Below are 19,737 nucleotides of genomic sequence, written 5' to 3'. Positions count from 1 at the left end.
TAACAAATTAGAGCTTATCGTAAGTGTCAAACTATTACCGTTTTTAATATTTTGAATACATTTTTTTTTTTAGATATTCTGTTTTCATGTTAATTTTAGTTAGTTTTAGTAACTTTTTTTTTTTAGTCTTTAAGTGTTAACAGAAATAAATGAAATGTGTAAAATAATGTAAATATATAACAACAAAAAATATAATATGTATATATATATATAGAAATTTGTTTTGGAGTAAATCCTACACACTGAATATTTCTCAGCATAGAAGTTGATCTAAAACCACTCTAATCCACATCATCCTCTGCACTATTTTCCCAGTAAATATGAATAATCCAGTCACCTCCTCCGTAGATCTGGCAGAGGTACGGGAATCTCCAGACGTTCCCGAGTCCCACGGCGAATCCGATGCACGTCAGCAGATACTGGGCCTTATTGTCCCATTTGGGCCGTTCCTGAGCGCTGGAGGCGACGCTGGCCGTGTCCATCCTGATGTGAGTGCGTGTCAGTGTGCACCACGGGTGAGTTATGTACTCGCACAACTAACTATAAACAGGGCGTATAATTTATGCATTGGTTGCAGAGCTGTGTGCTGCAGTTTAATGAGTAACTCCCTTCCTAAATCTGTGTGTTTCACTGTAAAAACCAAGATGCAAAGGTTGCTTGCGTGTCACTGCTGTATATATTTTATAGTCCTCGTTATGTTTTTATATCATTCGACTAAAAACAAAGTCCTCTCTCGTAATCGGGAGGCGCAGAGACACTTCAGAAACCATATTGTGGGCACAGCTACTAGTAAACAATTGTCTCTGATTTGCCATTACACTCAGATGCACTGTTTTAGCAGCTCAATTAGCAGACTGAGGTGCTTTGAAATGTTTTCTCTTAAAATTGTTTATATAAAAATGAAATATAAACATTAGATGAAAACATAAACTGATTTCAGTTTGTTGCCAAAGCAACATTTCTAATATTAATGTTTAAGTTGAGGTACTAAAATGACTTGTGTACTAAAACTGAAATAGAACTAAATAGAAATATAAAACTAATAAAAATGACAAAAGCACATAAAATTACCCAAACTAAAAACTACAATGAATACAGATAATATAAAAATAACAGTTATAAAAGTCCTTGAGTACAAATTATTATATTATATTATATTATAATTTTTTAGATTGGTTTGGAATGTTTTTTTTTTATTACAAACGTTTCAATTTACTTTTTTAAAATATATTTTATGTTGGCAAAATAATTGCAGGAGTTTGAGGACGTATGTCTCATGTCTGCTAACTGGATGAATGTAATGGTTTTCACTCGGTGCTGATCTAATAGCGCCACCTGCTGCTGATTGTGAGCAGATGCAGTTTTCACATTTAAGACATCAAAGATACAGTATTGTGTAAAGAGACATTTTTATTCTGCAAATAAACAATAACTCCAGTAAAGCTATCATAAACATGTCCTGGATTTTATACTAGCCTCATTCATATTGGTTTGTAAGTGTTGATTAATTAATAATTTAAACATAAATAAATAAATCACGTACTAAAAATGTATTGCATGTAAAATTGAAATAAAAATAAAATACAAAAATTTATTAAATCATAAAAATATATATATTTTTAATTAAAACAAATTAAAATAAAACAAAAATGTATTGAATCATAAAATGTCAAATTAAAATAATTTCATACATTTAAAATAAATCAAAACAGGACGTTTTCTAAAAATTTATTAAATCATAAAATGTAACATTAAAATAATTTTGAAATAAAAATAAAACACTACAAATGTTTTGAATCAAAATGTAAAATTAATTGAATACAGTTGCAATAAAAACAAATCAAATCATAAAAAGTCAAATTAATTTAATACAGTTGCAATAAAAACAAATAAAATCAGAAAACGTACGAAAAATGTATTAAACCATAAAACGTCAAATTAATTTAATACAGTTGCAATAAAAACAAATCAAAACCGAAAACGTACGAAAAAATTTATTGAATCATAAAACGTCAAATTAATTTAATAGTTGCAATAAAAACAAATCAAATCATAAAACGTACGATAAAATTTATTAAATCATAAAAGTCAAATTAAATTAATACAGTTGCAATAAAAACAAATCAAATCATAAAACGTACGAAAAATTTATTAAATCATAAAAAGTCAAATTAAATTAATACAGTTGCAATAAAAACAAATCAAATCAGAAAACGTACGAAAATGTATTAAATCATAAAAAATCTAATTAATTGAATACCGTTGCAATAAAAATAAATCAAAACAGAAAACGTACAAAAAATTTATTAAATCATAAAAAGTCAAATTAATTTAATACAGTTGCAATAAAAATAAATCAAAACACAAAACGTACAAAAAATTTATTAAATCATAAAAAGTCAAATTAATTTAATACAGTTGCAATAAAAAAATCTAATCAGAAAACGTACGAAAAATTTATTAATCATAAAAAGTCAAATTAATTGAATACAGTTGCAATAAAAACAAATCAAATCAGAAAACGTGCGAAAAATTTATTAAATCATAAAACGTTGTAACTTCTCTTTCTTTTATTTTTAGATTAGCGACAAATGAGGGTTCATCACTAAGATCAAATAAAGCAATTTATGAACTTCAGCAAACTTCTTTTTTGTTGTTGTTGTTGTGTTTTATTCCCCCAATGCTAGATGGGTTCAAGTGAAAACTAATTATAATCTATACATAATAAAGAAACTAATAAACAAAATCAAGACCTTGTCCTTGATGTTACACCAAAGAAATAGTCTTTTAGTTCTTATCCGAGACAGGATGCTCCATTCCGTGGCAAAAATGAGTTATTCTTTCTTAAGAAAAACATTGAGTGCGTTGAAATATGTTGATCTTCCTTAGCGTGGACAACTCCGACTAGCCTATCAATGAGCCTCCACAAAGCAATCAAACACAAAGGCACATCCACTCCAAACAGTATTCGAATGCACACCGTTACAATTAGTTACGTATCCAAACACAGATTTGGAAGTGAAATGATATGCAAAGGAGAAAACGTACAAAAAATTTATTAAATCATAAAAAGTCAAATTAATTTAATACAGTTGCAATAAAAATAAATCAAAACAGAAAACGTACAAAAAATTTATTAAATCATAAAAAGTCAAATTAATTTAATACAGTTGCAATAAAAACAAATAAAATCAGAAAACGTACGAAAAATGTATTAAACCATAAAACGTCAAATTAATTTAATACAGTTGCAATAAAAACAAATCAAATCAGAACACTTACGAAAAATGTATTAAACCGTAAAATGTAAAATTAATATAAATATTTTTTAAATAAAATCTACCAAAATAAATCTCACTAAAATGTATTAAATCATAACAGTGTAAAGTTAAAATAAATAATTTCAAAATAAAAACAATCAAAATAAAACCCTAACTAACGTTGTTAAAAGTTTGGGAATCCCCGTCATAAAATAATCTGAATTAAGCAAGATTCGTAGAATAAATTGTGTTTCAAATTACTCTTCCAAGTCTTATTGTTCCTATAGGGTTGTCGTATGACAGTAAATATGTGAAATATTCTTTAGTTGGAGAACTGTGTAGAAATAAGCACGGGAGGTTATGGGAAACGAATTATTCCCGCCGCCGGGCTTCTTCAGAACTCCGTATCTTTAGCATGCGCTGATTGTGTTGTTTTCGAGTGTATGTTAGATAAGATATTACAGTAACTAGATTATCGGACTGTCCTGAGTTCACCGGACAAAGTTAGAACAAAGAGAACACAACGTATCAGCTTCTGATAATTATTAATTTAACACTGAAAGATAAGCGCTGTGAAGTCTTAAGGACAGACTGTTCTGTGAGTGCTGGTAAATTACTACAGCGTGTCCTGCGGGAAATGATGCCGATAACACGCACTCTTTAAAAATAGAAGTGCGCTACTGTACAGAATCTATATTGGGTTTCTATGCACGCTTTGTTTTTAATAACAAGCGCGAGAAAGTGGAATATGCGCGGCTTCCGGTTTCAGTTGTTACGGTTATTCAGCATAAAGTTATGCTGTTTGATATCGGTATTCCTTGTCATTTGATATGAAACTGGTATTCATTGTCATTTAATGTCATTTAATGTTCATTTATTATCATAAATAAAGTTTCCCCGCACTTTGTTATTGTTCCGGTTATAGTGGCTAATGAAATTAGAAAATAGCTTCGCGTTTCAAAATAAGGTGGATAGAGACATTGAAAAACAATCATTGTTTATTATACATAAATATATACATTGCAAAAAGGATTGTGAGTATATAATACAAATGTTATTATATTGGGCGTGGCCTCATCGTTCTATATGCTCTACGCTATTGTATTCACACGTATTTCTTTTCCATAAATGCTGCGCTCTTCTTTCTTCTCCTTGTCCTTCGAGCAGCATTTCCACAGAGCTCGGATGAGGGCGACTCCTGGGATGCAGAGACTGGGAATGCCGGCTAGGATGAAGATGATGCCGCTGATCCAGCTGGGATAGTTCACCTCTTTAAGAGTGGGGAAATTATCCTGTTCAGAGAGAAGATGAGCTTAGTCTTCACATGCTTTACGAAGACGCCTCTCTAGCTGTGCGAAACAACTAACTTTGCTTCCGCCATGTGATTGTATTTCAGCGTGAAATATTAGATAAGATAATTGTGAAATTTTTTCCCCTAATTCTTAAGTTCTGATTTTTACGTGCAATTCTGTAAATTATTTTAAGAGTTTTTATTCACGTTTTAATACATCTGTAGTGTTTTTGTTTGTTAACTATTTAATTGTTTTCGTTTTACGACGTAATAGATTTTTAGGGCTTTATTTTGATTTGCTTTCGTTTAAAAAAATATTTATTTTAACTTTACAGTTTATAGGTTAATATGTTTTTGTGTGCGTATTTGATTTTTACATTATTTTAATTTTACATATTATGTTTTAAAATTGAAAATCGCCAGATTAAAAAAAAAGAAGAAAAAAAAAAAAGTCAGAATTGCACACTGTAAAAAAAAAAAAAAATCCAGTGTGTCTTTCGCACAAACACTAAACAGCATCACGGTAACACACATGAAACTGAAATAATGCTATAAACATTCATTTAACAACATTAGGTGTAACACACAACCCTAATATACAAAACTGATAAGAAAAAACTAAGAAGAAACATAGTTATTTCAACAAAAAAACATCACATTTGAAATGTAACGCAGGGAATTCTGGGAATGTCAATTTTCACTTCCAAAAACGGTACACTACCGTAAAATTACATGTAATGTCCAATACAGTTGTTCACCGTATACAGTAGGAGAATTTACCGTTAAACATTTAACAGGTTTTTACTGTAGCATTTTTACAGTCTTTTACCGTTAAATTCACGGTCATTTTTTACAGTGCAAGATATAAACTGAGAATTCGGACTTTTTTCCTCAGAATTCTGAGTTGTTTTTTTCCACCACAGAATAAAAAAATAATCGCAATTCAGATTTTTTTCTTCCTTTTTTTCGAGTCTAAATTGTGAGACATAAATTCAGAATTGCATGATAAAGTCTGAATTTCGAGGTGAAAAAGTCGCAGTTAACTTTTGTATTTCCTCGGCGGAAACGAGCTTCCATAGAAACTGGATATTCAACAAGGATGTTAGTTTAGTCTATTGGAAATTGATTGGGTGATGAAAGTAAAAAAAAAAAAAAATTTGTGAAGTACAGTTTTCGATTTGTTTTGTCGAGTGCTGATAACACTTTCACAGTAAAGGTGCGCTTAACATTACTGCGAAATTTCAATATTGATCCATACGAATGGAACAAAAACCTGCTTTTAAAATTTTGCATGGCCTACATTTTGGCTCCACAAAATAAAAAAATTTAATTGCGATTTTTATTATTTTTTTTAAATCTCACAACTCTCACAACTCTTTTTTTTGTCGCAACCACAAACATTTTAATATTGAACACAAAGTTTCTCGGGGGAAGTTTTGTCTGTTTTTTCTCTCTCCCTGCCATGCAATAAAAATAATTGCGAATTTTTTTAAGTCTCACAATTCATACTTTTTTCCCCCTCTCACAATTCTGAGGTTTTATCTCGCAAGTCTGACTTTTTTTCCCATATGCGAGAGAAAATGTAGAACTGTAAGATAAAAAGTCGCAATTACCTATTTTTATTTATGTATTTTTATAACAAGCTTCCTTGTGTAAATGTGACTGCACTTTTAGTCGTGTATTAAAGTAAATTTAGATTTCACGTCGACTTCACATCTTATCATTTTTATATTGGATATTAAATATTTTAGAAATAAGCTTAAAGTAATAATGTAAAAAAACATGCATTTGAATTGTCTAATGCAAGATATAGTCCCATACGTACCGATTCAGGGTCCCAGACGCTGTAGGTCAGCTGTTTGCTGACTGTAGTGACAAAGTAGAAGATCAGAATGACCAGAAGGATGATGGGACTGAGGAACCGCCACGAGACCTGCCAGAAGATGTTGGGCTTGTGTCCCACCATGAACTGAAGGTCCTCGTTAAACCTGGAGGATAGAGAGAGAACAGCTTTACCTTTCTTCTCAGCACTTGAAAACATCAGGAGTTTCCATTATTTATCTTTTGCGTCTATCAAAACACAAGCGGTTACTGTTTATTGCATTAAATTACTGCGTGAACCAGAACTGGAACTGTGAATAATGTGCAGAACAACATCAACTAGATTAGTAAATTAGAGTTAGTAAACAAACTTTGATGTTGGCTTGACAAAGCCTTGTTTAAAAGTTTGAAATATCATGATTATTACATGTTTTAGCTAACGTGTTTACGCAAGTTATTTCATGATTTAACATGTTTCTAACATTTTAACACCACTGATAGCATGATGTAGCATTTTGTTAACATAATTTAACACGTTACCATGTTGCTAGCATAATTTAGCACATTTTTAGCGTGTTTTAACATGTTGCTTGTATGATTTTGTGCTTTCCTAACATGTTTTGGCATGTTGCTAGCATGTTAACATGATTTAGCACATTGCTAACATGAGTTTGCACATTGTGAGCATATTTTTAACATTTGACAATGTTGTTAGCATTATTTAACACCTTTTTAACGTGTTTTAACATGTTGCTAGTATGATTTTGTGCTTTCCTAACATGTTTTGGCATGTTGCTAGCATGTTTTAGCATGTTAACATGATTTAGTACATTGCTAACATGAGTTTGCACATTGTGAGCATATTTTGTACATTTGAAAATGTTGTTAGCATAATTTAACACCTTTTTAATGTGTTTTAACGTGTTGCTAGTATGATTTTGTGCTTTCCTAACATGTTTTGGCATGTTGCTAGCATGTTTTAGCATGTTAACATGATTTAGCACATTGCTAACATGAGTTTGCACATTGTGAGCATATTTTTAACATTTGACAATGTTGTTAGCATAATTTAACACCTTTTTAACGTGTTTTAACATGTTGCTAGTATGATTTTGTGCTTTCCTAACATGTTTTGGCATGTTGCTAGCATGTTTTAGCATGTTAACATGATTTAGCACATTGCTAACATGAGTTTGCACATTGTGAGCATATTTTTTACATTTTACAATGTTGTTAGCATAATTTAACACCTTTTTAACGTATTTTAACATGTTGCTAGTATGATTTTGTGCTTTCCTAACATGTTTTGGCATGTTGCTAGCATGTTTTAGCATGTTAACATGATTTAGTACATTGCTAACATGAGTTTGCACATTGTGAGCATATTTTTTACATTTTACAATGTTGTTAGCATAATTTAACACGTTTCTAGTATGTTTTAGCACATTGCTAACTTGATTTAGCAAATTGATCGCATGTTTTAATATGTTGCTAGTTAACGCTGGTAGCTGGTTTTAGCATGTTGCTAGCATTTTTAGCTTACTGTTAAAATGTTGCTAGCATTATGATGTTGCTAACACAATGTTAGCGTATTGCTAGCATGATTTAGTACATTAAGTCTGAATGTCTGACCTAGGTTCAGTGGTTGTAGCTTGAAAACTCTTGGAGGAGATACTGACTAAATTTAGTCTCAGAAGAAGCAGCGGCAACTTAAATAGGATTTCAGTATGTTGGCTTTGTCAAGCCAACATAAATAACATCCAAATTCTGTCATTAATTACTCACCCTCATGTCGTTCCAAACCCATAAGACCTTCGTTCATCTTCGGAACACAAATTTAGATATTTCTGATAAAATCCGAGAGCTTTCTGACCCTCCATAGACAGCAAGGTTACTACCACGATCAACATCCAGAAACATAGCAAGGACATCGTTAAAAAATCCGTGTCACATCAGGGATTCAACCGTAATTTTACGAAGCTATGAGAATACTTTTTTGTGCGCAAAGAAAACAAAAATAATGACTTTATTCAACAATTCTTACGGGTTTGGAACAACATGAGGGTGAGTAATTAATGACAGAATTTTCATTTTTGGGTGAACTAACCCTTTAAACAGCTTCGATTTCAAGTTGGCTTTTACCTGTCAATCCCATAGACGTAAACCACAGCGATTATCTCGCAGAGGGCGATGACCAGCAGAGGAATAGAGCCGGCGAAGCCATCGAACAGAGCCAGCCAGTAGTTACCAGAGGACTGGACGAATATGAGCGCCACCACGAAGGACACAACACACGTCAGACCTGAAAAACATCAGCAGGTCAGCTGATCAGTGTTGGGGAAAGTTACTTTTAAAAGTAATGCATTACAATATTGTGTATGGAAAGTAATGCGTTGTTACTTTAGAGTTACAAAAGTGAAATTAATACAGCTCAAGCTGAAGGAAATGAAAATTCACGTCTGTACAGTAGAGGGCGCAGCTCAAACTAATCACATGAATATGACGCAGGAGAAGAAAGTTCAACTATTCAGCAATAACACAAATTATACACACATGTCATTTTTGCTTAGCATGGGTGAATTGGATCATCGAAGGTCAGCAACAAAGACATTCGTTAATAAAATGGGATTAAATACATAAATTATATTTGTCTTATTTAACATTTAATTATTGCAGGTTTGTATAATATTCTGAGCTTGCATCTGACTGTTTTTATTGATTCTGAATCTGTTTTTGAGTAAACGTGTATTTACGTGTAAATACACGATTTATCTCAACATGGCAACACGAGAGCTGTCAGCCAATACATGGGAAGCAAACTGGAAAAAGTTACTTATTTGAAAAAGTAACTCCGATATTTCCTTCTAAATTAAAAAGTAATGCGTTAAGCCCCGTTCACACCAAGAACAATAACTATAAAGATAACGATATTAGCGTCCACATCAGCGAACGTTATCATCTGTTTATTCTAAGCGCATGCTCGTCTGCCGCTGCCTTTAATTTTTTATAGTTCATCAGCTGGAAAAAAATCGTTTTGAAACGATTCCAACGATATCGTTTCTCTGTGCCGTTATCGTTATAGTTGTGGTGTGGACTCGGCACAATTTTTTTAACTATATCTTTATCGTTATCTTTATAGTTATCGTCCTTGGTGTGAACCGAACCTTTACTTTAGTAGTTACTTGAAAAAAAGTAATCTGATTTCGTAACTTGAGTTACTTGTAATGCGTTTATTCATATTCATCCGCTGTGATTGGAAGTGGTTTGTGGTTGATGTGTTTACCAGTGAAGAGTTCTTTAGGCCACTTTTTGGGGAGCAGGTTCAGGTCCTGCAGCGGCGCCACGACTCCCTCAATGTTCCCGAACATAGTGGACAATCCCAGACAGAAGAGCATGATGAAGAACAGCACTGACCACAGAGGAGAGACGGGCATCTTAGTGATGGCCTCGGTGAAGACGATGAAGGCCAGACCGGTTCCCTCAACTCCCTGAAACCAAAGATCAGTGCAGCTGTTCATCTGGAGACCGTACTCAGATTCTGGAAGCTCAGAGTGACTTAGTGAAGGATGGGAGATGGTTTACTTAGGGTTAGGTACCTGATTAGTGATTTTTAGGGTTAGGGTTAGGTAACTGATTAGTGATTTTTAGGGTTAGGTAACTGATTAGTGGGTTAGGGTTAGGTTAGGTAACTGATTAGTGATTTTTAGGGTTAGGTAACTGATTAGTGGGTTAGGTTAGGTAACTGATTAGTGATTTTTAGGGTTAGGTAACTGATTAGTGGGTTAGGGTTAGGTTAGGGTTAGGGTTAGGTTAGGTAACTGATTAGTGATTTAGGATTTAGGGTTAGGTAACTGATTAGTGGGCTAGGGTTAGGGTTAGTTAATTAGGGTCAGGTAACTGATTAGTGGGTTAGGGTTAGTGATTTAGGGTTAGGGTTAGGTAACTGATTAGTGGGTTAGGGTTAGTGATTTAGGGTTAGGGTCAGGTAACTGATTAGTGATTTTTAGGGTTAGGGTTAGTTTTAGGGTTAGGTTAGGGTTAGGGTTAGGTAACTGATTAGTTGGCTAGGGTTAGGGTTAGTGATTTAGGGTTAGGGTCAGGTAACTGATTAGTGATTTAGGGTTAGGGTTAGGTAACTGATTAGTGGGCTAGAGTTAGGGTTAGTGATTTAGGGTTAGGTTCAGGTAACTGATTAGTGATTTCTGTCGTACCTCGCTGAGGAGCGTCTGTATGTCGCAGGTCTTCAGCTGGAGCTCCTGAACGATGACTGGTGCTGTGCTGTTGAGATGCTGAAGGAAACTGTCATAGTTGCTCTCCGTGATGTTTCCCTCCGGCAGATCAAACGCGTTCATCAGCATCAGGATGTTACTGTCAGAAAGTATAATACAATGAGGTCACACTACCAATCAAACATTTGGAGTCAGTAAGAGCTTCTGAACGAAGGCTGCGTTCATTTGATCGAAATATTGCAATTTCAAGTTGCTGTTTTTCTGTGTGAATATCCTATAAACTAATTGATTCCTGTGATCAAATCTGTATTTTCATCGTCATTATTCCAGTCTTCAGTGTCACATGATCTTCAGAAATATTTCTAATATGCTGATTTGCTGCTCGAGAAACATTTCTGACAGAAGCAATAGTACTCATAAGAACACGTGGAAACTAAGAAATACAATTTTCTATTAAGATGTTTTATTTTGTCTATGAAAAATGACTGGAAAAGTGTAAAGAATTCAAAAACGTGTTTGTCCTGTTCGGACCATGAAGAGTATTTTATTCGTTTAAAACCTCAATTAACAGTCGGACGTCTACAAGTTTCACTTAATAGCAAAACTGTGCCTTTAAATTTGAATGAAATAAAAATGTGATTCACGATATCGACTGATATGAAAAATATTAAATTATCGTGATAATTATTTTATCGCACAGACCTTTTTTTATTCAAAATATAAACAAACGTGTTGATTATATTATGAAATATCTGGTATTCCAACTCTCAAATATGGTCAAGTGAATGTATTTGATCGTTTAAATGTGATATAATGATTATGTTAGTTGGTGTATAACCGGCGATCGGCGCCGCCATATTAGTTCGCTCTGAATCAGAGCTGCTTTTGAGATCTCCCAAAAGACACGGAAGTAAGTGGCCGGTGAAGAATAGAGTACTTTATAGTTACCTACACAATGTGTATTTAAATGTCTGAAACCTAAAATAAACACAACGTGGTTAAAAACACCGAAAATTTGTGATATCTTCTTCTGAGCGCGAAAGCAGATTAGAATTTTGCTGTTGGTCACGTGACGCGCTGACCGTTATAATCACATCGGTGGAGTCAAAGCGTTAATAAAAGTATTAATTTCTTAAAAGAGAATAATCTTGCAGACTTGAAGCGTTTGAGAAGTGTAGTGAATGTGAGGACGTACCTCTCCAGACACGAGTCGTACTTCTCCGTGGCTCTGAAGCCGATGATGGAGTAAATGACGGTGGCGGAGTAGACGGAGGTCAGGCCGTTGATGATGGAGATGGTGACGGCATCCTGCTCACAGTTATTACTGATGGAAAAATAATAATTTTACTCGAAATATGTACAATATAAGCTGCTGTATATGAGCTCTTGTCATAGTGAGCTGCCTATAGGTAACGTTTTAAGGCATTCGCCTTGTTTCCATCCAAAGTTGCGACTATATAACTTGATTAAATATTAATAATTAAACAATTAATTAGAATAATGCATGAAACATTTGCGAGTAAAGCACTGCTTCCATATCATATGTTCACGATATCCCAAAATTCGCATTAAAATGGATGGAAACGTAGCTGTAAAGTAGATGCTCTCTTGAGCGGCATTGTTTCGTTAATTGAAACGAGGAAAAAGATTAGATGGAAAAAATTAAACGAGAATTAAAGATGTTGCATAGGCAGCTAACTGAAATAAAGTTGAAGTACTAATAGCCTGAAAGCCTAATAAACTAAAACAAATCTAAATTAAAAGTAAATATCTAAAAACTAACCGAAATAAAATAAGTTTGTTGGTGTGCTAAAATGACTAAAATTGAAATATCAATTAAATGATCAATATAACATATAAATAAAAATAACCAAAATACACCCCCCACCCCATAAAAAAAGTTGAAGCATTAAAATGACAAAAACTGAAATATACATATACAAATTTAAATAATAATAATAATAAGGACGGGAAAAGCAAGTAACAAAATTACTAAAACTTGAACTGAAATTACAAAGTAAAAAATAACCTGAATAAATATTTTTTTAAAAACGAAAAAAAATATGACAAAAGCACGCAACGAAATCAAGTGAAGCTCTCTCAGTAGGCAGCTTCTCATGTAGTCATCAGCGTGTGTTTCAGACGACTTACTGGACCGAGTTGTAGCTGGAGAAGGAGATGAGGCCGCCGAAGGCCAGAGAGAAGGAGAAGAGCACCTGAGCTCCAGCGTCCAGCCACGTGGTCGGGTTCATCAGCTCATTCACCTTCAACAGAGAAGCAGACGCACGCGTCAGAGCTCAGTGAGTTCACACACTCACTCACACACACACTCTCTCACACACTCTCTCACACACACCAATATAACATATAAATAAAAATAACCAAAATACACCCCCCCACCCCATAAAAAAAGTTGAAGCATTAAAATGACAAAAACTGAAATATACATATACAAATTTAAATAATAATAATAATAAGGACGGGAAAAGCAAGTAACAAAATTACTAAAACTTGAACTGAAATTACAAAGTAAAAAATAACCTGAATAAATATTTTTTAAAAAACGAAAAAAAATATGACAAAAGCACGCAACGAAATCAAGTGAAGCTCTCTCAGTAGGCAGCTTCTCATGTAGTCATCAGCGTGTGTTTCAGACGACTTACTGGACCGAGTTGTAGCTGGAGAAAGAGATGAGGCCGCCGAAGGCCAGAGAGAAGGAGAAGAGCACCTGAGCTCCAGCGTCCAGCCACGTGGTCGGGTTCATCAGCTCATTCACCTTCAACAGAGAAGCAGACGCACGCGTCAGAGCTCAGTGAGTTCACACACTCACTCACACACACACTCTCTCACACACTCTCTCACACACACACACACACACACACACACTCACTCACTCACTCACTCACTCACACACACACACACACACACACACTCACTCACACACACACTCTCACACACTCTCACACACACTCTCTCACACACACACACACACACACTCACTCACTCACTCACTCACTCACTCACTCACTCACTCACTCACTCACACACACACACAGGGTTAACCGCTGAACGTACGTCTGGAGTGAAGAGGAACTTGACTCCGTTCACAGAGCCTTTCAGCGTCAGCGCTCGTATCAGGAAGATGGTGAGAACCAGGTACGGTAACGTGGATGTGATGTACACGGCCTGAGGAGAGCAGGAGATGATCACATTCAGTTCTATTGCGCTTTATACTGTACAGATTGATTCAAAGCAGCTTTGCAGAAATAAACAGGAGAATAACTGTGTCATGCTGTGAAATTCATCAGCTATGAAACAAACTCCATTTCAGTTGTAAAGCAGCTCCACAGAAGAGAATAGAGTCAGAGTAATTCAGTTCAATGATGATTCAATTCAATAAATGTTATTGTTGCAGAGTTCGTCGATTGTGAAACAATTCCGTTTTAAACGGAACATTCCTACGAAGTTCTGTGAAAGTTGTGCGAATTTTAATTTACATGAAAATTAGAAATAAATTAACTGTAAGCACTAGTTGAAGTAGTAAAATTACTAACTAATAAATAAATCAAATTTAAAGCTAAATAGAAATATATAAAAATAATACTTTTATTTATAAAGGATGCTTTAAATTGATTAAAAGTGATGATAAGGACATTTATAATGTTACAAAAGATTTATATTTCAGATAAATGCTGCTCTCCTCTGAACTTTCTATTCGTCAAAGAAACCTGAAAAAATTCTACTCAGCTGTTTTCAACATAATACATTTTTATTTTTATTTATTTTTTAATCAGAATATTAGAATGATTTCTGAAGAATCATGCGACTGGAGTAATGATGCTAAAAATGCAGCTTTGATCACAGAAATAAATGACATTTTAAAATGTAGTTAAAAAAAATTCACAATTGTACAGTTTTTGCTGTTCTTTGGATCAAATAAATGCAGGCCTGGTGAGCAGAAGAGACTTCTTTAAAAAAACACTCAAATTCTTACCGTTCAGAAACCTTTGGCTGCTACTGTAAGCTTGTTAGCTGTGAAGCTATTGATAATATGACTGAATATGAGATGTGTGTTGCCTTACCTTCCCGGTGGTCTCGATGCCTCTGATGCAGCAGACGTACAGGACGATCCAGGCGCAGAACAGACACAGCACCAGCCACCACTGCAGACCTCCAGAGTCCTCGATCGCCGCCGAGCTGTTCAGAGTCTCTCTGTACCAGAAATAATCCACCGGAGAACTGCGAGCGCACTCCGGCTCCAGACCTGCGGAGAGACACGCTCAGCTTCACACACGCAGATAACCTTAACTACATTCATGTTAGATTAAATGACGTTAGCAGCATTGCTTTTCAGAGGTGGAGCAACGTATAGCACTTTTCTTTAGAATATCATGCTTTATGTTTACAGTAAGACCAGGGGCCAGTTGCATAGACTTAGCCACCATGTTAAGACTGTGTCTTAAGAACTAGTTTGACCAACTAGCAGTTACCAAGGGGGTTACTTTTTCAACACAAATATGACTTTTCATAACTGAATTTAAAACCTTATGACCAGTCTTGAAGAAAAAAACTAGTTGACTATCTTTTTAAGACTAGTTTAAACAGTTATGCAACCGGCCCCAGGAACATGAACTAAGAATGTAAATTATTTTATTTTGATCCGTTTTTATTTGTATTTTTTAGCTTTATTGCATTTAATATTTTGAATTAACTTTTATTTTTATATTTTCAGTATTCATTTTAGTTGTGGTAATTTTATGTGCTTTTGTCATTTTTTATTCGATTTTTGTTTTATATTTCTGTTTATTTCTATTTCAGTTTTAGTACTTCAACGTAAACATTAATATCTGTTTATATTTTCATCTAATGTTTATGTTTCATTTTTATATCAACTTTTCTAATTTTAATGATTCAGTTTTTGTCTAATATTTATATTTAATTTTATTTCAACATTTTTAATTTGAACATTTAATTTTTTCATCTGTTTATTTTATTATACAAATTTTAACTTAGGTTTGTCATCTAATAGTTATATTTTATTTAATATCAACATTTCTAATTTTAACAATCAAGTTTTCATCTAATATTTATATTTAATTTTATTTCAACATTTCTAATTTTAACTTTTAATATTTTCATCTAATTTTAATATTTTTATATCAACATTTCTAACATTTTAGAAATACAAGTTTATATGACATTTATATTTCTATTTTATATCAGCATTTCCAATTTTAAAATTTAATTTTAAAATGTTTCTAATCTATATATAGATATATATAAAGTCTAATTTCAACATTTACGTTTTTCATCTGATGCTTTTATATTATTTCAGCATTTCCAATTTTAACGTTTACATTGAAGTTTTTAATCTGATATTTTATTTCAGCTTTTCTTCACTTAAAGCCTTGATATATATCGCATTATAAACATATTTTAATGCATTAATTATCTCTTGTAATTCACCTTACAATGCATTGTATGATCACGTCACACATGTTATTTAATCATTGTTATACCTTTAGAACTTATAATGCATTAAAACACATGACAAACAACTGATTCCAGATGCAACAAGGAATCTGCAAACATTATAACGCATTTTAACGTCAGTTACCACAATTTATGAGAATATGTAATGCATTATAACATGTTTTATGAATAGCTTTATAATGCATTCTACTTAAAGCTTTAAGGTAAAGTGTTACTATGTTGTTTAATAGTTGCAGTCATCAGTAACGCTGCAATACCTGTCCTGTTGGCGTTGACCGGACACTGACTCCAGGGTAAAGGATCCTGCAGAGAGTTGAATAAGTACCACATGACCCAAGCCATGATGGTGTTGTAGTACATGCCCACGATGAAGGACGCCAGCATGGAGGCGATGCCTGAACAGACACACAGACGTGAGGCTTTGCAAACTGTGCAGGAAAGGATAATTTGAACTCAGTTCAAGTCGAGGTGGTTTCCCACACGTTTATGGCTCTTCGTGACTCACCGACTCCGGTCAGATACGGGCTGATGGACCTCCAGACGCCGACGCTGCCCTTCCTCAGTCTCTGACCGATGGCAAACTCCAGATGCAGCAGCGGGACTCCCTCCAGAACCAGGAGGATCAGGAACGGGATCATAAACGCTCCTGAAACAGCCAGCAGGAGACACGGCACATTATGCTCACATCAGCCGTGAAACCATTGATGATGGAGTTTTGGTAAGGGAATTATTTTATTAATGTCTACCAATTTTAATTTTGAATATTATTTTTAGTTTTTACCTACTTTTAAAAATGATTGCAATTCTTGAATTTAGCAGGTGCTTTTTCCAAAGCAGCCTACAACATTGGAATATTTCGTTTTAGTTACATTTATGCATTTAGCAGACACTTTATCCAAAGGAGCCTACAATAGAGGTATTAATTCATTCATTTTTATTTATTCATTTACATTTATGCATTTAGCAGACACTTTTATCCAAAGCACCCTACAATAGAGGTATTTATTAATTAATTAATTCATTTTTATTTATTCATTTACATTTATGCACTTAGCAGACACTTTTATCCAAAACAGACTACAATAGAGGTATTTATTTATCTATTATTTTTTAATTTTACATTTATGCATTTAGCAGACACTTTTATCCAAAGGAGCCTACAATAGAAGTATTAATTAATTAATTAATTAATTTTTATTTATTCATTTACATTTATGCATTTAAAAGACACTTTTATCCAAAGCAGCTTAGAAATGCATTTATTTTGTTGCGCATTTACTAGATGCTTTTAGTCAAAGCAACTCACAAAAGTATTTATCCATTTATTTAACCCTTTAAATATTCATATTTTTCTCTTTTATCAGATATTGACATTTATGCATTTGGCAAACACTTTTATCCAACGCAGCTGATTTTGGGCTATTTTAATGCATTATAATATAATATAATTATATACATTTATAACAATTGTAGAGAATCCTCAAATTTAAGATTTTACGTTTTTTTGTTCTCTCCAAATAAGTGATTTTTGACGTTTCTTGTGTGGATCCTCTCAGGTTATTTAATAACTACAGGAATATTTAATCGCTATACATTAACCTTATCACTCATTTACACAAACTACTCTCTAGTGACTGGTTGCATAAACTGCTTAGACTAACTAGTCTTACGAGTCAGTCCCATTTATTTCTACAAAACTACATTTTTAAGTCGATTACATAAAAACGTCGATTGGTCTAATTCGACATTAAGAAGTAAGTTTGATTATCCTGTAACTAACTGCTGGTCGGCCTATTTTTTATTACAGTTATTGAAAGATTTGGTAACGCTTTATTTTAAGGTGTCCTTGTTACATGTTACATGTACTTACTATCATAGACTAATATCAATTAATTATGCATAATTACATGCAAGTAACCCTAACCCTATAGTAAGTGCATGTATATTACTCCTGTACTTAACTGTATAATTACACTGTAACAGGGACACCTTAAAATAAAGCGTAACCAAAGATTTTTGGCATGGATAAGAGATAAATAAAAAGCACATAAATACAAATCTCTGAATCCCTCATGTGTTTACCCTTAAAAATCATTTAGGCTGTAAAATCAAATGAAGCTATGAATCATAACTAGGCTGCATTCATGCATTCAAAGTTTCTCTCTCATTTCCCTTTTTTCCCCAAATTTGAATCTTTGTACCTGTTTGCCGTTTTGATATTTCAGTCATAGCGAGTAGGATCCAGTTCATTTACGTTTATGCATTTAGCAGACACTTTTATCCAGAGCAACTTACAATAGAGGTATTGATTGATTGATTGATTGATTATTTTGTAATTTTACATTTATACACTTGGCAGACGCTTTCAAATTAAAGGTGCTTTAAAAGGTTCTTCACAGCGATGCCACAGAAGAACCATTTTTGGTTCCATCTCTTTCTTACCTTTTTGTAATCTGAAGAACCTTCTTTCGCAAACAAAGCAGCTTTTGTGAAACAGAAAGGTTCTTCAGATGTTGAAGGTTCTTTATGGAACCGTTTAGACAAAAACGGTTCTTCTGTGGCATCGTGAAGCACCTTTATTTTTAAGAGTGAAAGCAGCTTAGAAATGTATTTATTCATTCATGCAATCAAAGCAGACACTTTTATCCAAAACAACTTACAATAGAGGTATTGATTGATTATTTTGTAATTTTGCATTTATACACTTGGCGGATGCTTTCATCCAAAGCAGCTTAGAAATGTATCTATTCATTTATGCATTCAAAGTTTCTCTCTCTCTCTCATTTCCCAGTTCCCCGTGTTATTCTTCAGTCATAGCGAGCGAGTAAGAGGTGTGTTTCTCATCCTCACCTCCTCCGTGGCTCTGGCAGAGGTACGGGAACCTCCAGACGTTGCCCAGCCCCACGCAGAAGCCCACGCAGGTCAGCATGTACTGGGCTTTGTTGTCCCACTGCGGCCGCTCTCCAGCCTCCTCCAGCTCCAGCTTCTCCAGCTCGGCGTGAGACGGGATCCGCTCGTCCAGACCCGGGTTCGGGAGCTTCAGCTTCAGCTTCATGTCTGCTGGCAGGTATGTTCAGGACTGCGCTCCTCAGGGAAGTGCTGGAGATAGTAACGGGGATCTGGGTATTAAAGACCTTTAGCACTCGCCCCTCCGTCCCGGGACGTCTGAAGTGTTTCGTCAGCAAGATAAGGGCTGGATGACAGCCGGAGCTGAAGCTGGTTAATGTGTAATGTTCTCTCACGCCTGGGTTAGTTCTGACTGTCAGACGCTTCATTTAGTCCTATTCGGTGTCATTCAGAGAGCTTTCGATTAGCTTTTATTTATTTATTTATTTATTTCAGTTTTCGTCTTGTGTGTGTTTGTCATTTTGAAGTTTTTTCATTTCAGTTTTATTTATTTCATTGCATCGAGTGAATCTAAACACAAATGGCAGCTATAGCTAAAATAAAATAACATTTGATTAATTCTATATACGTGTAAAACAGAAATGTTTTGTGTGCTCGGTTTGAAAATTAATCATGTAAATACGTTTATACGTACCATTGATATACTATTGTAGTTTTTATTCATATTTTTAGTTTTTGTTTTAATTTTAGTTAAAGTTTTAGTAATTTTGCTGTATGTTTTTGTCATTTTTATTAG

The 19,737-nt window shown here is 34.0% G+C and overlaps 1 protein-coding gene across 1 annotated transcript; it reads right to left on the bottom strand.

The window, feature by feature from the left end:
* Positions 1-352: 352 nt before the first annotated feature.
* On the bottom strand, positions 353-19,155 carry LOC107573764 (sodium-dependent neutral amino acid transporter B(0)AT1-like). The gene is made up of 13 exons (XM_016260206.1): positions 18,945-19,155; positions 16,600-16,740; positions 16,352-16,489; positions 14,684-14,865; positions 13,677-13,787; positions 13,265-13,377; positions 11,797-11,925; positions 10,584-10,740; positions 9,656-9,860; positions 8,515-8,674; positions 6,377-6,539; positions 4,387-4,552; positions 353-515 (listed from the first exon to the last, which is right to left on the bottom strand). The coding sequence occupies exons 1-13, from the start codon at positions 19,147-19,149 to the stop codon at positions 427-429; spliced, it is 1,959 nt and encodes a 652-aa protein (XP_016115692.1). The 5' UTR covers positions 19,150-19,155; the 3' UTR covers positions 353-426.
* Positions 19,156-19,737: the final 582 nt, after the last annotated feature.

This window comes from Sinocyclocheilus grahami, unplaced genomic scaffold (assembly GCF_001515645.1).
Source record: "Sinocyclocheilus grahami isolate Dianchi unplaced genomic scaffold, SAMN03320097.WGS_v1.1 scaffold2028.1, whole genome shotgun sequence".
Classification (NCBI taxonomy): Eukaryota; Metazoa; Chordata; class Actinopteri; order Cypriniformes; family Cyprinidae; genus Sinocyclocheilus; species Sinocyclocheilus grahami.
Note: the sequence above shows the minus strand (reverse complement) of the source record. Positions and strands in the feature narration are given on the sequence as shown.